We start from the raw sequence: 17,963 nt of genomic DNA, 5'->3' as shown, positions 1-17,963 counted from the left end.
ATAGGAACATATGGCAGGGTAATTGAGATAATGGATGGATGGATGGATGAGTGGATGGAAGAATGGATGGATACATTGATAAATGGATGGATTGGTAGATGCATTTGATTGACAGATCAAAGCTAGATTGATGACATCTTGTCTGCTAATTAAACTCAATCAAATCGTTCCCTTGTCAGTCCAGTTATCACTGTCTCATCTCTCCCATCTCTCCCATCTCTCACTCTCTCTCTCTCTCTCTCTCTCTCTCTCTCTCTCTCTCATTTCTCCCTGCTGTCTTCTTTCTATTGTGTCTGTCCTTGTCCTCTGATCCCACCATCCCTCTGGCTTTCCATTAAGACATTAGTCACACGCGTGCATAAATACATGCACACACACACACACACACACACACACACACACACACACACACACACACACACACACACACACACACACACACACACACACACACACACACACACACACACACGCACACAGATGATAACAAACCCTGTGGCAGAGAACAACATAAGGTACGGCATGTGGTCGTGAAGCTCATAAACGCTGGAAGACAACATGAACTTGTTTCCACGACTGGCGTTGGTGTTCAAACTGAAACTGACAACAACAACATCATATGACGGTGCTTGTTTGTGCGTCAGTAACTATTAACATATATACTACATACACATACTAACAAACATACAGTCTGTGTAACACCCGTGAATTGAACCTGGGTCTCCCACGTGGAAAGCCAACATCTAGCCTAAAGGGGAATTCCCCCTTGGCTGGGGGAGAAATTAGGCTTATGGTCATCGGAGGCTCTGAGGCGCCACTGCTACATATGCATGATGTTCACATTTGCAGATGCAGTTCAAATTCACATAATACTGGGATATCTACCAACATACACAACATGCAACAGTACGTGCATATTCTCAGAGATGTCATTCACACTCTCTCTCTCCCTCTCTCTCTCTCTCACACACACACACACACACACACACACACACACACACACACACACACACACACACACACACACACACACACACACACACACAGACACACATTAGTTTGCAGAGTGTAGGGTCACGAATTGCAGCTTCCTTACATCAAGTTGTGAATATTAATGTGGGGGGGACAGATAAGCAGCCGTGACAATCCCTTTAAGGCCATGCTCCTCTCTGGTCGGTGCCACAGGCTAATTTATGCCAATCTCTACTTCCAATTTATGTAAATGAGTGGTGCTAGTTCACCCAATGTATGCAGAGGGCTTAGTGTAGACTCATTCAATTTGTCTGTCTCTCAGTCGTTTATCTGATATTTTACATCTTCAAAAAGCGGGCATGAAATTTAAACTGGTTGAAGTTGCCATTCATTGCCATGAACTTTCACCTTTTCTTTGTATTTTAATGCACTGTGTATTGTATAACATTGCTGGTATGCATTGATTCAAGAACACTGTAAAGATTAGGGTTGGGATCCATCAGGATTTTAACGATTCCGGTTCCTTAACGATTCCCTCTTTATGGTCCGATTCCTTAACGGTTCCCTTTAACGAATCCTATAGGGGGTTTCAAATGGTCTGTAATTCTGAGAGTTATGGTGGTCCTTGAAATTAAAACATTTGAGAACCACTGGTATTGTAATTGTATAGCAGACGTAAAGTCCACATAACAGCTCTGACAGTGTGATAAAACCGGTTCCGGAAACGGTTCCAAATGTGATGGAACCGATTGCGGTTCCTCAATGTTGTATCCATTTAAAGTATCTGGTTCCTTCGATTCCTCCGGTTCCGGATCCCAACCCCAGTAAAAATGCCCACTTGCTGCAGTAGAATGTTTTCACCACTTGCTTCACCTGTGCAACAAAGGGCAGTTAGATCTATGCCATAGAAATAAATGTACTTGTTTCTATCTCGATATGAGTGTTTCCCAAAAATAGAGTCACAAGCAAATTATGTCTTTTAACCTTTCTTGCAAAATAATTAAAACATTTTCATATTCAATGTATTTATGATCTTGTACATTGGCTATTTTCACTATTTTTGAAGCAGGGCTTAAATATAAAAAATATGTATTTCATATGTGTTTTTTTTTAAAGTTTTGTAAGGGGGAGACACTTTTGGGTCTTGAGCTGAAAACATTTAGAACCTCTGATCTGCACTTTTATTCTCTGTTGATAGAAGCCCACTGTAGAGAACCTCACATTCAGAATGGAACCTCCTTCACGAGAAGCACTTCACACTTTGCTTTCAAGCAGCTGCAGAAAGTCACCTATATGAACATCTGCAGTGACACATGATTAATAGGCTAGATGTCCAAAGGCCACTGGTGGTGAAGCATATTCTGAGGGGGGTTTAGGGTTTTCTTTCAATTTGTCTAGGAAGGTCACCTCCAAAGGCCACCGGAACACCCATGAATATGAATTGAATTGAATATATAGACGTCCATTGTGACTCTGAGTGACGTGTTATGCATTAAAAAATCAATGGTCAAGCGGAGTTGAGACATGCACAGCATGGGCTTAATCGTGCTCGATTAGAGACTGGCACCGATCTCTCCTTGACCGTGTTTGGTTTTCCTTTATCATCCCTGCTCCGGCCACCTTTGACCCCTCCCCTCCGGCTCCTCCTCTCCCCAATCCTTTAATCCGGGCCCTCTCTGACCCCTCCCTTTTGTCCCACCGCCGGGGTGCATGTCTGCACCCCCGCCCCGTGAAATCGGCCCGTCAGTCGCACTCAAGCCTGAGACGCTGAGAGAGAGCGCGAGAGAGAGAGAGAGAGAGAGAGAGAGAGAGAGAGAGAGAGAGAGAGAGAAGAGAGAGAGGCTTAGACCAAGTCAGGTGTGTGTGTTGCCTCGAAGATAAAACAGACCACCAGGGTCCATGGATTAGGACAGCAGCCGCTGATCCACAACTCCTACACTTTAATCACCTTTGCCCTGAGCCCCGCCCTCTTATGACATCACCATGACCCGATAGGCTAGATAGGTCATTCTTTTTGAAAATGGATTGGCTACTCTTTGGCTGCCCAGTCATGGAATAAGATGGTTACCTATGACCTATAGATTACTATTTCTATGCATTTGATGTATTACCTCGTGTTTACCTTGCTTACTGTAAATTGCTCTGGTTTAAGAGCGTCTGCTAAATGCTTAAATTGTAAATTGTAAATTGTTATAGAATAAAGGAACGACGATGCCCTTGTTAATAAATATAACAATGTAGTAGCCTACTTTACAATAATTTGGCAAACAAACAGCCTATGTATTTTGTATAATAGTTATAGTAATTTTCAGTTATTTAATTGTTTATTTTAGGCATAATATGCATATTATCTCACATTATAAAAGCTATATACAGGTCAGGACGCTCATTATTCCGGGTCTAATATAATATTATAATAATAAAAACTGTAACAATAGCCTATGTATGTAATCAGTTAATCACTTGTAATAATGACACAGTGAACTTTTTATTTTTATTTTTTACAAATCTTTATGTACAACAATCATGACATACAAAACAAACACAAACAAAGAAGTTGTTAATACATCAATAAAACAACATCAGAGACAGAGACAGGGGGATTTATTAACATAAAACATTAAAGAGTGAGCACAAAAGGACAGTTCTTGCAGCTTTCTAATTTTTTGAGTCATACATTGTTTTAATGTACTGCTTGGCTTCAATCTCGAATACAATGAATGAAGGTTTCGAATGACTAAATTTAGATTTATTAAATTTTTATACATTTAGCCAGAATAATAATCAAATTAATTATGAATACAATTTTGTTCTTATTATTACTATTATTATTGAAGCCAAAGTACATGTTGCCAGTAAAAACAAAAGTCAGAGTCAACATTATCAACAATATACCGAGATACATCCTCCAAAACGTGTTAGTGTGGGTACAATTCCAAAATAAGTGCAGCATTGTTGACACAGTGAACCTGTGCACTAGTAGTAGACATCATCACTTGTTTTACCTGTCCTGTCGTGGGTCCCGCCCCTTTCCGGCTGGGCGGGGCAGGAGCGCGAGACGGACTGACTGACTGGCGCTCGAGCTCCAGCTACATCCGCGAGCAGCTCCGTGTGTGTGTTGTGTGGTGTGCGTGTTGTGTTCCAGCGCCCGTGTCACCGCCGCCGCCGCGCGCTCCCAGCAGAGAGAGACCCAGGGCTCGTCCGACGGGATGGACTTTAATTTCACCCTCATGCATACAATGACAGACTTGGGTCATTTCCAGTGTCCTCATTGGGGACAGAGTGCTCTGTTTGGCTTATTCTCCGTTTGGAACTGAGCAGCGGGACAGCAGCGCGAGCGACACACGGGTCGGGCAGCGCGAGCCTGAAACAGATTAATTAGTTTAACACGCAAAGAGACATTATTCTGTTATGAATAAAACGTCAGACCCTATAATGACTTTGAGCTACTTTAAATGCAGTTCATTACGTGTACATTTAGATTTCTCTATTTTTTCTAATTGCTTTCTATAATCTTTATAGTAGTGGAGAAATGGGAGCTGTGCACGGAGCGCACATCCATATCCTATCCGTTTGTTGACATGCTGCTGCGCGCAGTGTTTCTAGATCACTGAACACGGTTTATTCTTTATTGGAGTAACATTTGTTGCTTTGGGGTTGACTCTTCAAACAGTAACTTATTTGAAAATTGTCCGCACCTTATTGCCCGTGCATCCGACCCAAGGAGAGACTGTGAAAGGAAGCCGGGGCATTGAACCTGGGAACGGATCACAATGCCACACAGCTGAGAGCAGCAGACCCAGACCCCCGGTGGACTTGTGGGCTACGTTCATCCAGATCTCGGTCCGTGGAGGACTGAGGCTGCCCTGCGTCAAGGAGCCGAACCATGACGACCCCAGGCGGCGTGATGTTCATCAGCCTGATCCTGGTGGTGTGGTGTTTGCTGTCTGGGACCTGCTGGACTGCAGCCTTGAATGGTCTAGGTCTAGGAGGTAGGCAAAAACACATACAAACAAATAACCAGAAAGGTGATTTGGTAATCCAGTTGATGATGATGATGATGATGATGATGATGATGATATTTTGTATTAAGCATCTTTAGTCTTGAATGGACTAGGAGGTAGGCAAACATACAAATACAAACAAATAATCAGAAAGGTGATTTTGTAATCCAGTTGATGATGATGATATTTTGTATTAGTAGTTAAGGATTTTTAGTTATTGCCAGCTCACACACTGTTGTTTTTACACACAACAGCACACATAAGCAGACACATTAATCTTAGCCTCTATGGACAAGAAGTAGGCTACTATACATGAAGCTGAACCTACACTGGTGTCCCAGTTTGCAGTGCTGTTTTACACACTTCGGGCTCTGTGCCAGGCGTCTCCTTTGTACCGTGACTTGATAGATGATGATGTTGGCGAGGCGAAGCAGGTGCCAGCCTTGTTCTCCTGAACGACAACAAGTGCACGACTGGGAACGGCTCAACAGGGTTCATTTAACTCTCAGAGAGTGTACAATTTATGGAACGGAATCTGGTTCCATTGTGTACAGCCCCCCCCCAAGTTAAATCAACACTGAGCATTTGGCTGTGTACTACTTCGTTCTGATGAGAGAGGATGTCACCAGGAGGAGGAGGCGATTTATTGAGAATACGTCTGAAGGAGGTGATTGATCTCCCACAGACCACAGTAAATTGTACTCGGCGTGTGAACCCCCTGAACCGTATTCAGCCTACACTCGGGAGTTACTGAGTATTCTGCAGTGTAGTTTTCCTGGAAAGTCGTGGGCACATATCGTGTGTATGATCTTTAATAAAGTCCGCTGTCACACAGCTGCTGGTCTCGCCTGCGGCCAAGATCCTGTTTTTGTGTCTTTGAGTTAGAAGGAGAGAGACAGAGCGATGGCTTGGATGGAAGTGGAAGTGCAGTGCTCTCTAACAAGCTGTGTCTTTGTGCTTGTGCCCGGTGGGGTCAGCGACATGGACACTGCTGCCTTCCTGTTTTCTGGAAACAGTTGAAATGCAAAACGTGAAATGAGAGGAGACGTATTGCAACAAATATGAAGATGCTTTGAGGGAGAGCCTCACAGCAGGACATCGTTTACCCCCTGGCTCCTGACGATGGGAGCTGTGTGTGTGTGTGTGTGTGTGTGTGTGTGTGTGTGTGTGTGTGTGTGTGTGTGTGTGTGTGTGTGTGTGACAAAGATAAATACATAGTTTCCTTTTTTTCTTCCATTTCTTGTAACCATACAGTATATTTGCTCAGTCTCTATACCTTGTCTCTCTCTCTGCCATGTGAGGGTGTACAGGGGGACGCTGGAGAGGTTGCGTCACCGCGTGTCCATTGACCAGCAGCAGGCTGCCGTAGGCTACAGTCGGATGGTTGAAATAATTGAAATGACTTCTGCTTAACTACGTGTACTCATTATACAGGCCTCCTACATTTACGACCTGAACAAGCTTGTGCATTCTAACTGCGTCCCATCGCCGCTCTCCATTTGCACTGTCATTCGGAACTCGCAGTTGATGAACGACTGCTGTGCGTGTGCGTGAAAGAGAGAGAGAGCTGGCGCCCTGTTCCTGTGTGTTGTCATTGTGCAACTGTGGCAAACCAGTCCCACGACAAATGCCAAAAAGCATTGGCCTTTGGAAGAGAGACTTATTGACAGAGAGACAGAGGTGGCTAACTGTCCTCCTCAGAGATTCAGAATTAGAATTAGAATGTAGGATTGGTCATAAAGAGAGACAACAACATTCCATTGTGTTATCGGGTGAGGCTTTAGAAGGGTGTGTCCCGCTGCATGTAGTATGTCAGTATGCAAATGTGTGTATGTTACGATTAGTGAACAGAGGAATCCTCTTATGTAAGAGGCCTTTGTTTTTGTTTTTCGTTTTTTTGAGCAACTGGTCAGGTGATGTGCTTGTAAATCTGATAATCCTGTGATGTAATATCCATACCATGGATGGATATCCATACTAACCGAGGTTACTAGTGACCGTTCAACATTTCAAGTCAGGTGCACTGCACTGCAATCCAGTAGTATTGCCCAATGGAAAAGGTTTCGGGAACTGTCAAATTACTGTTGATAAAGAACACGTATAGGACAGGTTTAGAACAACACACACAGTGCGTTAGTGTAGTGCAGGGAATCTGAAACCCCCAAAAGTACATCCATAAAGTAAAGAAGAGATACGCACACACTTCACCACTGCATTAACTTTATTAAAATATTGATGTTTCAGTCGCCCAAGGCCTTCCTCAAGAAGCTGAGGAATAGATAGAAATAAAGTCAAAGCAGAGGTGAACGTGTGTACCAGACTCCTTATTTTATGAAAGAACATAAATTACATAAAATGTATACCATCATAACTACTAGATAAGAATCCCTTTTATGATTTGAACAATCATAGCAAACTGTATTTTTTCAATCATGCATTGTTTCTTCTACTGCGACACCACTACTACATAGTGTTTGTCCAGTCTACCCATCTTCGTCATATTGCATTGCACACCTGCATTTCCTCAGAAGGTATTCCACCTTATGATGGGCATGTTGCTGTTCCGATTCTCATCGTGTTTTGTTATGATGGGTTTGTTTATGTTCTCATAGATATGATGTTTTAAAGGTGTGTCATGATGATGAGGTTGTTACTGTTCTGATAGGATGATCTTGTTTTGAAGGTTTGTTACGATGGGGTTGTTGCTGTTCCGATAGGATCAACTTGTTTTAAGGAGTGTCCATAACAAAGGCCACAGATTGGTGCTCTGAACAGCCATGTACGTATTTACATGCGTGTGCCTTTGTTTTTCTTTCAGGAAAGTGTCTTGTTATCAGGGTGGAGAGGCCTTGAGATTAGCACACAGTAAAATCCTTAGCGTTGATTCATCTCTGAGGGGTCCATTTTTACACTCAGAGACTCGGAGAGAGGAAAATGCATAGATCTGTGGGCGTGTGCTTGTCTGAGCGTTCTGTACACCCTGTTCTTCTGCAATTGTCAGATAATTAACTAAAGAAAACAAAATTGGAAACAAATGATGTCACCTTAAAAGTACATCTGCTGTGTGTGACCGCAGTGAGTGTGAGCTCTGTCCTGTCAGATGCTGCAGGTCACCAGGCTTTCTAATGCCCCTCACATGAAACTGATTAGGGGGTCGGCACACAATGGGGACATGTGAACCGACGAGGTTGGTCAGCTTGGAACTATGCAGGTATATAGGAATAGTAAACAGTTCTCTCTGTCTCTCTCTGTCTGTCTGTCTGTCTCTCTCTCTCTCTCTCTCTCTGCCGATAATTTCTATATTTTTTGTGTTTACTTTCCAGTCAATGTTAGCTTATCAGTTACACATATATTCGTCTGTCTTAGACTCCAGTGATTTAATTTGTTCACCATTCATCACCACTACTGTGTTCTGCAGCGTTGCACTCGGCCAACTGTAAACTATGTGCGTGTGGGGGTTTTCAAGTGACTGTTGTAGAGTAAAGTCACTGTTTTACAGAGGCTGACCAAGCCTGACCGGACACAAAAAAACTTTAGCACCAGTGCCAATTATGGAATACTCAAGTCCTTTTCATTTGAGGTCGAGATGGTTTAGCTCAGAACAATTCCAGCGTGGAGTCCCGTGGACACACATGGCCGTCGTGGATGGAAACTGGCTGCCGGTGCTGGAAACCTTGCGTTCCAAGACAATAGTCACATGGCTTTTCTTTTCTGGGTCTTTTCTGTGTGGCTTCAGTGTTTACTTTCCATATGAATGTCCAGGGATGAGGTTGTAGGTTAAGTGTAAACCATCTGACCGCGGCTGTGCCAGGAACTACTGTACGCACGGGGGTTAAGATTGGAACTACAATATTGTTTGGGTTCAGCTTGCATTGTTGGCTGACACTCTGGGGACTAGTAAGTGGTCATGCAAAGACATAAGCTCAGATTTGCTGTCTCTCTGAGACATCCCCCTTCTCCAACTCAGTGCACTCTCATAATTTCCTTTTCCTTCCAGTACACACACACACACACACACACACACACACACACACACACACACACACACACACACACACACACACACACACACACACACACACTCTCTCTCTCTCGCTCTCTTGCTCTCTCGCCCTCCTCCTGTTGTCTTGTAAACTGGATGTTGATATGGGCATCTGGGGAACACAGAGAGAGTCATCAGAGATGCTGTTAGCGTCTCTGAGCTGCTGCTGGTGATATAACCCCCCCCCCCCCCCCACCTCGTTAGTGTGGGAAGGCTGCAGTATTTCAAACCTGGGCGTCAGTGTGACGCTGTGTTCTTGTCTTATTTAGTTGCAGTTGACTTTAATCTCATAGATGCATGATCCTCTTATAAGACCTGTGGTTTTGTTGGGTAACCTTCCAAAGAACTGACTTCCAGTCCGTTTCTTGGTATTAGTCTCTCTCTCTCTCTTTCTCTCTCGCTCTCTCTCTCATCTCGTTATCTTCTCGTTCTCTCTCCTCGTCTCTGCATGAGTCAGTTTCTCACTGCATCTTTCATCTCTGTCTCTGTTACACTCATTCCATATTCCTGTCACCTTTCTTTCTTTTTTTCTTTCTGGCCACATTCCCAATATGCTTACTCCAGGGTAGATGCCTCAGATAAACACAGCACTGACTGACTGACTGGCAGGTGTTAGCAGGTCCTGTCAATGTGTGTGTGTGTGGTTTGTGTGTGTGTTTAATATTTAACGAGAAAGAGAGAGAGAGGGAGGGAGCGGGAGAGAGAATTAAAGAAAGAAAGAGAGAGAGAAGTCATGAGGAATGGAGAGAGTGGGAATGAGTACATTCTGTAGTAAAAGAGAGGAGACGAGGGGAGACATTCTTTCAAGAGAGAGACCACGTCAGAACTCTGTTCCCCACCTACAGAGAGGAACGCTTTCTCACCACACACACACACACACACACACACACACACACACACACACACACACACACACACACACACACACACACACACACACACACAGACACACACACACACACACACACACACACACACACACACACACACACACACACACACAGCGCAGCAGTACAAAGAGGCTCTCATGTACACTGTGATTCATAACATTCACCCTATGAAGTCCTGGCATTGTCTTTGTGCTGTTCAATGGCATTAGCAACATGTACGCACGCACAGACGCACATACGCACTCTCTCTCACACACACACACACACACACACACACACACACACACACACACACACACACACACACACACACCTCTGTTTATGAATGGTCAGCCCACACATGGTGTCCATGACTCGACTATGTCAGAGTAAAGGTCATCTGCTGTGTCAGAACACACACACACACACACACACACACACACACACACACACACACACACACACACACACACACACACACACACACACACACACACACACACACACACACACACACACACACACACACACACACACACACACACACACACACAGTCTACGTAAGCAGCTTGTCTACACTGCATTCCTGTGACCTTTTCGTCTATGGTTTTGAGTCCTGTCTCATTCCCTCCTCTTTCTCTACTTATATATATGCTATGTCCTCATCCCTGGACCTCTCTCTCTCTCTGTCTGTCTTTCCATTATCCTCTCCTTTTACATTAAAACCTATAAGAGAAAGGACCAAAAGGTTACCGCATATCGTCTTTGAAAGCACTTTTTCTGGGAGAGCATTGTGATTTTAAAAGTTGAGAATATTTAAACTTTTTCAGAAATGTGCTCATGATGTCAACCGTTTTTTGTCAGCTGTCCAATCACAACTTAACACAAATGCAGAGCTGCTCGTCCGCATCGACGGTCTCTCTACAGAACACACTGCTCTTGGCCATGGAGGAACCCACACCTCACTACCAACAGTGTCCCTCCTTTTCTGCCTAACGAGAACAGTATATTAAAACTCATATTACCCATTATAATTACATCGTATTCGCTATATTCATGGTGGAGTTGTATTTACTTAAAGGCAGACCTGTTAATATTTAGCCGATCCAACATTCCAGACAGAGTGAGCCAGCAGCCATGCCCAACAGGAGAGAGGTATCAGCCGGACAGGAGAAACTCTTGACAGTTGATGTCGATTCAATTCTTTTGTTGTTGAAATCTGTTTCAATACGAGCCCAATCCCCCCACCCCCCTTTAATTTTTGTTTTAAAAAGTGCTCTAGACAACATTAATTTCTTCATAAAAAGGGGCTAGTGTGAACATACCCTTACTTGACTCTCTTTGTCTCTCTCTCTCTCTCATGGTCTCTTCGTGTTCCTGTCTGTGGGAATATTTTAATGAATAGTTTACACACAGACACCCTGAGGTCAAGGATCGCGTGGGCCGATATCGTAGGCTACAGTATCTATCCGTCTGTCGGAATTCCGCTCCCTCCCTCCCTCCCTCCCTCCCCTCCTCCATCCATCCATCCAAACATCCATCCATCTATTCCACTCTTCCTCCTCCATGCATTCCTCCCTTCCTGTAGCCGCCTCGCTCTCCCACCCTCATTCATAAAATGACACAAAATGTGCCATGTCATGAAATAGACACGCTCCTTTAGTTGAAGGGGATGTTGTCTTTGGGAAATTAAAGGGTGTTTCTGTGTGTGTGTGTGTGTGTGTGTGTGTGTGTGTGTGTGGGAGCGCGTGCATGCACTTGCATGCATCTTGGATGTGTGTATTCATTGTGTAGACTTGGAGCATTCCTCACATGGGGATTTTGAACAAATGATAAAATCTGCGGTGTGGAGGTCGGGCATCTATCATGAACACATTTCACCTCACCCCACCCCTCTTCTCTCTCTCTCCTCTCCCTCAATCTATCCCAATATCCCATATCAAGAGACAGCATGTGTTCAAAATCGATTGGAAGGCCTGTAGTCTCTCTCAATGTTTAGGCAGGGTATATGTTTACTTTGATGCTACAAGTACAATCTTAGTATCCAATCAAGACCCCCATTTCTTCACTGTGTTAGAGAGTCTTTGTCGACTGTGCCTTTGATGTCACCTGGGATGGCATAGGCACTTTCAATTCCGTAATAGTGTACTATTTTGTATGGTCAATTACACTGTAATAGCAGCAGTATCAGAGTGCTTGTGTGCCAGTATATCACATCAGCACTAGTACTGCATTAGAATTGTGGCATTAAGCCATCTCAGCATTTGGGCAAAAACCGAAACACAGACAGACAGACACACAGATACAGAGAGATTTGCTGCATTTATAGATACTCTGGGCCATGCATGTCGGGAACAATGCGTGTCGGGAATACATGCTCATCATACATGTAACGACGACCTCCCCTCTCCTACTTCTCATACTGTACCTTCTGTTCTCACCCACTTTTATTTGAATGTAAAGATGCCTTCCTCCTCCATCCCAAGTAACATTACTGCCTTTATTCTATCGCATTCTTCCATATTATGGCTTTTGTCTACTTTCTGTTCAATTGCCTACGCTGTCATTTATATTGGCTATGCGGAAACAAACATTACACAAAGCACATCAGTTGAGCCGTGACAGAGTGACACACGCACATATTTGGTGAATTAATAAAAGGATGTAATAAATTACATAAAAATGTTACTGAAAGCCGAATGACAAGTTAAATATCTTGGTGACAGCCTGTCACTAAGATATTTAAGCCTTCAGTCAAGTTTTCATGTCATTTATTCTTTGACAGGTGTGTATGAAAGTACAGAAGTCCAAATGTTAAAAAAAGAGTGATCCCTCACCCTGTCATGAACTTTGCAAAAATCTTTCATCAGTGATCAAGGTTTCGGTCCTGAGATCTTGAGCACATTTATTTATTTTGCATATTCATGACAATGTATGGGATCACTCTCTTTTAACATGTACTGTAGACCAGACCGGTCTAGATACAAGTCGGGAACGAGGCAAGTTGGGGACTGCATGCCCCACCTGGATATGCAATACCCGTTGTATCCTTTGTACACATTGTCTGTGTGTACCCGCTGTACCCGTCACATTTATAGTAGGATGACATGACATGCACATCATCTCATACTACAAAGAAGAAGATGAGTTGAGAGATGATCATTTCAGGTCTGCGTTCAGCATTGCTCAGCGCCCTGTGGCATCGCCATCATTCACGGTAATTGATATTGACCTGACGTCCCCCGCTGTGCCAAGGTTAAGTAAAACGACCTGGGAGGAGAAGGAGGTGCAGAACAGGAGAGGAGGGGTTTTGTTTGGTTTCAAACAATAACCTGGTTCGATGGAAACCAGTCTCTTTGGTACACGTCTGACCTACTGTAATAGATCAGATGTGTACCAGTGATGTTGCTAGGTTTTCAATGTAATGGGTCCTGGGATGCAAGGGTGGTCTTTTAGATGGGTCCCAGGGACATTTTATGGGTCCCCAATTACACGTCCCCCCCCCTATCGTTTTCTTTGATCTCCAATCTCCATATCTTCTATGCGTGTGTGACTGTGTACATTATATCCTGATGCAGTGGATCTCAACCTTTTCAGGCAGCGACCCCCCAAAATAATCATATTTTAACTGGGGACCCCCCACCCTGAGGAATTAGGAGTTGAGGCACTTAATTTAGTTTGATTCAGTTCCACAGATACATATTGTGAAAATAGCAGATCTAGATCAGTGCGACCCGTTCCTGCTTTTCAAGACCGATACCGATATATATACATATATTAAAAAATCATAAATATATTTTTTCAAATGTATATGATTCTGTAGTATTAGCACACCTTATGGTAAGAAATACTAGTAGTGGGCAACAGGTGGATTTAACATACCTTTGACCAATAGAATACATTTAATCATAGAACCTTTTAATCATTATTATTATTTTATTTTGTATTATTTATGAATGTAGAATTTATTTTTACTATTTATTGTGTAGACTGAAAACACTGGCTTACAGTGGAAGTATTGGCAAATAAAGAAATAGGAATTCAAGAAATAATGAAGACAAATACTGACAATGCCTATGAACATTGGCTTGCAGTTATTGCACATAGTCAACATGCAATAATACTATTAGGCTTGTCATTGAGAAAGGAAAATAAAGTTGTCTTTTTGAGGAGAAGTGGAACCTTATAAGTCACTTTAAGTTTAGCATGAGGGAGAGGGTCTACCCTCTTCAGGGAATTAATTGTTATGATATCTCTAAGCTACAGAAAACATCCAGTTGCCTATTAAACATACACAAGACACAGACGATAGACAACCGGTTACTTACAGCTGCCATTAATTAGTGCTTTTGTTTGCCTTTGTGGTCAAATCAGGGTCAAATGCATAGGATCAACGAGCCATCGTTAACCTGCTAATGTTACACAGCTGATTGGCAACATGCGTTAATCCACCACTCACTCTGATCTCCAAGCAAGTGGGAGAACACTCTAAAATCGGGGATTTTACTTTGGCTGGTCAATTTAAGATGACAACAGCAACAAAGATTAGTAGTAGACCTGTATGTATGATGATCAGTTATTATTCCAGACAGTGGTCTATCCAAGACGTTTTAACACGTTTAAGAGCAGGTCCTCATGCCGTCTCTCTCTCTCTCTCTCTGTGTGTGTAGCGTAGACTAACAGCGAGGGGCTGTGCTGCTGCTTCTGCCACACAACGCCGTTTCACCGAGTTATACTTCTCCAGTACAACGGTGTCTAACCGGAGAGTTATACTTCTCCACCAACGGTGCCTAACCGAGAGAGTCCATGTAGATCACAGCTGACAAATATTATATATTATCGGAGCTAATCGGAGCTGCGTCCCATGGACGCACTAGAGTTGTCATGAATGCGTCCTTTCGCAATATGGTGCGTCAGCGACGCAGGACGCAGGCCTACGAGCATCTCTGGTACCGTAGAGACTAGTACACACCTTTAAAGATAAGGACATAATCATGATGATGAACAATGATTGTCTTGCACTAGATCTAGTGCAAGATTTATCAATACCCTCCCAAAATCATTGCTTTTCACCCAGTGAGAAAAGGACAAATGACTGAAGGAAACATACACTGCATATTGATAAATTCACAACATTAAGCAATAAGCCTGGCATCCCAACAGCGCGACACCTTGTGAGCTTGTAGATGGAGTATTTTCACTATTTCTCATAAGACAAAGTATATTAGGGTTTAAGTATAGTAGGGAGGGACTACTTTATTCGGGACTTACTTTAGGGATTATGGATTCTCAAAAGAGAAGGAGGCAAGCCACTAGATGGTTTCTTTAGAGGTGAACCTGATCTCAAGTCAGTCACAACAAGTCCAGCCAAGCAGACAGACGCTAAGAAGCAGATGATGACAGAAGAGATTGAAGGAAGTGGGGGGCGAAAGGGGGAAGGATGAAAAAGCGAATAGGGAGAGTGACAGATTGAGAGACTAAGTGAATGGGGGAGTTAGGACATGAATACAAGAGAGATGGAGGAGAGAGAGAGAGAGAGTGATGGAGAGCGACAGAGAGAGAGAAAGACGTGAAATTGATAAAACAACCCAGACGGACTAGGGGCAGGAGGGGTCATAGTTCACGTGTCCATGTCAGGTCGTGTGTGTGCATGTGTGAGTAGGTCTGTCTCTCACACACACACACACACACACACACACACACACACACACACACACACACACACACGTTGCGGATGCCCAGGCACGTGGATAAGCTCCTAAGAGAGTTGGTGGCTATTTACACAAATTGATTGAAATCAGCAAGACTCATCAATCAATGGCATGACCCATCTGTCAATCAATCTGTCTGCCTTTAATGTGTGTATGCGTGTGTGCGTACTGTGTCTGCGTGCACATGTGTGTGTCGGCATTTCCTATGGGGTGGGTTCCAGTGCTAACATCAGCATCATGCTAGGTTTTCCACATTGTCTGACATCTGGCTCCGTGTTGACTGTCTGGCTTGATTGTGTGTGTGTGTGTGTGTGTGTGTGTGTGTGTGTGTGTGTGTGTGTGTGTGTGTGTGTGTGTGTGTGTGTGTGTGTGTGTGTGTGTGTGTGTGTGTGTGTGTGTGTATGTGTGTGTGTGTGTGTGTGTGTGTGTGTGTGAGGTCAATGATTGTGTATGTCAGTACTCAGACAGCAACATTCTTTTTATCTGTCTGGTTCTCATCCATCCTCAAATGAACCATTCAAATGAGTACAGTAACGGTAATGTAGAATGTTACATTCTGTGTGTGTGTGTGTGTGTGTGTGTGTGTGTGTGTGTGTGTTTACCCCTGTTTCTTTGCAGGACCTGTGTCAGCATTAAGGCAAGGAAAGGGGGAGGGGAAGGAAGGAAACACACACACACACACACGCACGTGCGCGCGCACAGGCACACAACCTTTCTCCAACCACGATTACATCTGGCAGTTGATCAGTTCAAGCCTTCACGTTCCAATCTAAGCCAATATAATGTAATTGCAACGATCCATATAGGGTGTAATTGTAACGGTATATAGTCTAGTTGTAACCGCGTCTGTCTAGTCATTGTTAATTGTAATGTAGTGCATATTTCTGCCCTCAGATACACCCCTGGTATTACTGTAGGAAGCAGTCAGCCAGATTCCTGCCTGTCTTTGCAACTTTCAGCATCAGTATGCCCGTGAATGTGTACAATGTGCTGAGTTAGAATGCAAGAGAAATTGCACTCTCTCTGCTGACAGCGCCCACTAACATTATCTGCCTCAAAGGTCCACAGTGACCATAGTGTTTCACCTCCAAACATAATACTGGCGCTAATAATACAAAAGAAAATAACCCTAAGGCACTCATTATGAAGTTAAAAAGCTTGAATAGAGCAGCGAGTTCATAATGGAACATATGGCACATGCCAAGGGCAAACAGCCCTGAAGACGGTCACTTGAGGCCGAAACAAGTTTATCTGTTCCATTATGAACTAGCCGTTTTATTAAAGCTTTTGAACTTCATGAAGATTTATTAGTTTCTTTTGTATTATAGATGATTTCCCCCCTTTTTAGTACCAAAGAGCACCTTCTACCAACTTTATCTTCACCAGCCATAGAACAACCCTCATCATTTTCTGTTTTCTATACACTGGTACCAATTAGGACAATTGTGCATTTGGAGAGTACATGTAATTCTAATGCCTTATAGTGTTAACTACTTTAACCAATTAAGACCTGAGGCAGATTCTACTAATGCCTTCTAAATCAGTAGTTCTCACACTTTCAAGATTTTTCAAAAATGTTCAAAAATAGCAGATGTACAAGCTCGATCTTGATGCTCTGTGAGCTTGTATATCTGCTATTTTTGAATAGCCAAACCAAAAACCTAAAATTACACAGATGCTTTCCCGTTTTTTTCTCGAGTCATTATTTTGGGTGTGTCATAGGCAAACATTTTCTAAAATGCTCAAAAATAGCTGATCTACAGGCTCGCAAAATGCCATTGTCGTTTAGCTATGTTTGAAATAGGGGTTCTTTACATTCTCAGAGTTCAGCACTCAGGATTTTACTGTTTGCAAGACAGGTTCATGCTGATATATGCAATGAATGTATTGTGGAGCTGTGGGCGTTGCCACTTTAATGGTGCAATTATTGCACAGAAAATTGGTCATATATATATATATATATATATTTCTCGACACAGCCCATTATGTCAAGCCAGGAATATTCTAATTGTGTTTTTAAAAGCAAGGTAAAAAAAAACATGTTACTTCCTGGTGGTCATATATTGACCATGATGTTAATTTATAACCAACTTTAGCGCAACAGATATGTATGACTTTCCCCAACTTCAGTGCCTGTTTCTGACAATAGAGAGATGTCATTTTGTCTCTAATGTGTCCTTAAATGCATGTCATACACTGTGTACACATACTGTAATTACATATGCACCCACTATACTGTAATTACATATGCACACACTTAACTTGCTTCACATTTGTCAAACCAGTTATTCCAGTTGAAGTACAGGAATACACAATCACTGTGATGTCACTGGATGTCATTCAGCACAGCACGAAACCATGCAAT

General features: G+C 43.0%; 1 protein-coding gene across 1 annotated transcript in view; it reads left to right on the top strand.

Annotated features, from left to right (window-relative positions):
- The first annotated feature begins 4,116 nt into the window (after nucleotides 1-4,116).
- Nucleotides 4,117-17,963, top strand: part of sema4f (sema domain, immunoglobulin domain (Ig), transmembrane domain (TM) and short cytoplasmic domain, (semaphorin) 4F) — an 83,423-nt gene continuing 69,576 nt past the window's right edge. The window contains exon 1 of the mRNA XM_084043111.1: nucleotides 4,117-4,964. Coding sequence (XP_083899237.1) covers nucleotides 4,859-4,964 — 106 coding nt within the window. The 5' untranslated portion in view covers nucleotides 4,117-4,858. The remainder of the gene's footprint in view (nucleotides 4,965-17,963) is intronic.

Source organism: Gymnoscopelus microlampas, assembly GCF_963454915.1.
Source record: "Gymnoscopelus microlampas genome assembly, chromosome: 19".
Lineage (NCBI taxonomy): Eukaryota > Metazoa > Chordata > Actinopteri > Myctophiformes > Myctophidae > Gymnoscopelus > Gymnoscopelus microlampas.
The sequence above is the reverse complement of the archived record's forward strand: the minus strand, read 5'-3'. Positions and strand labels throughout refer to the sequence as shown.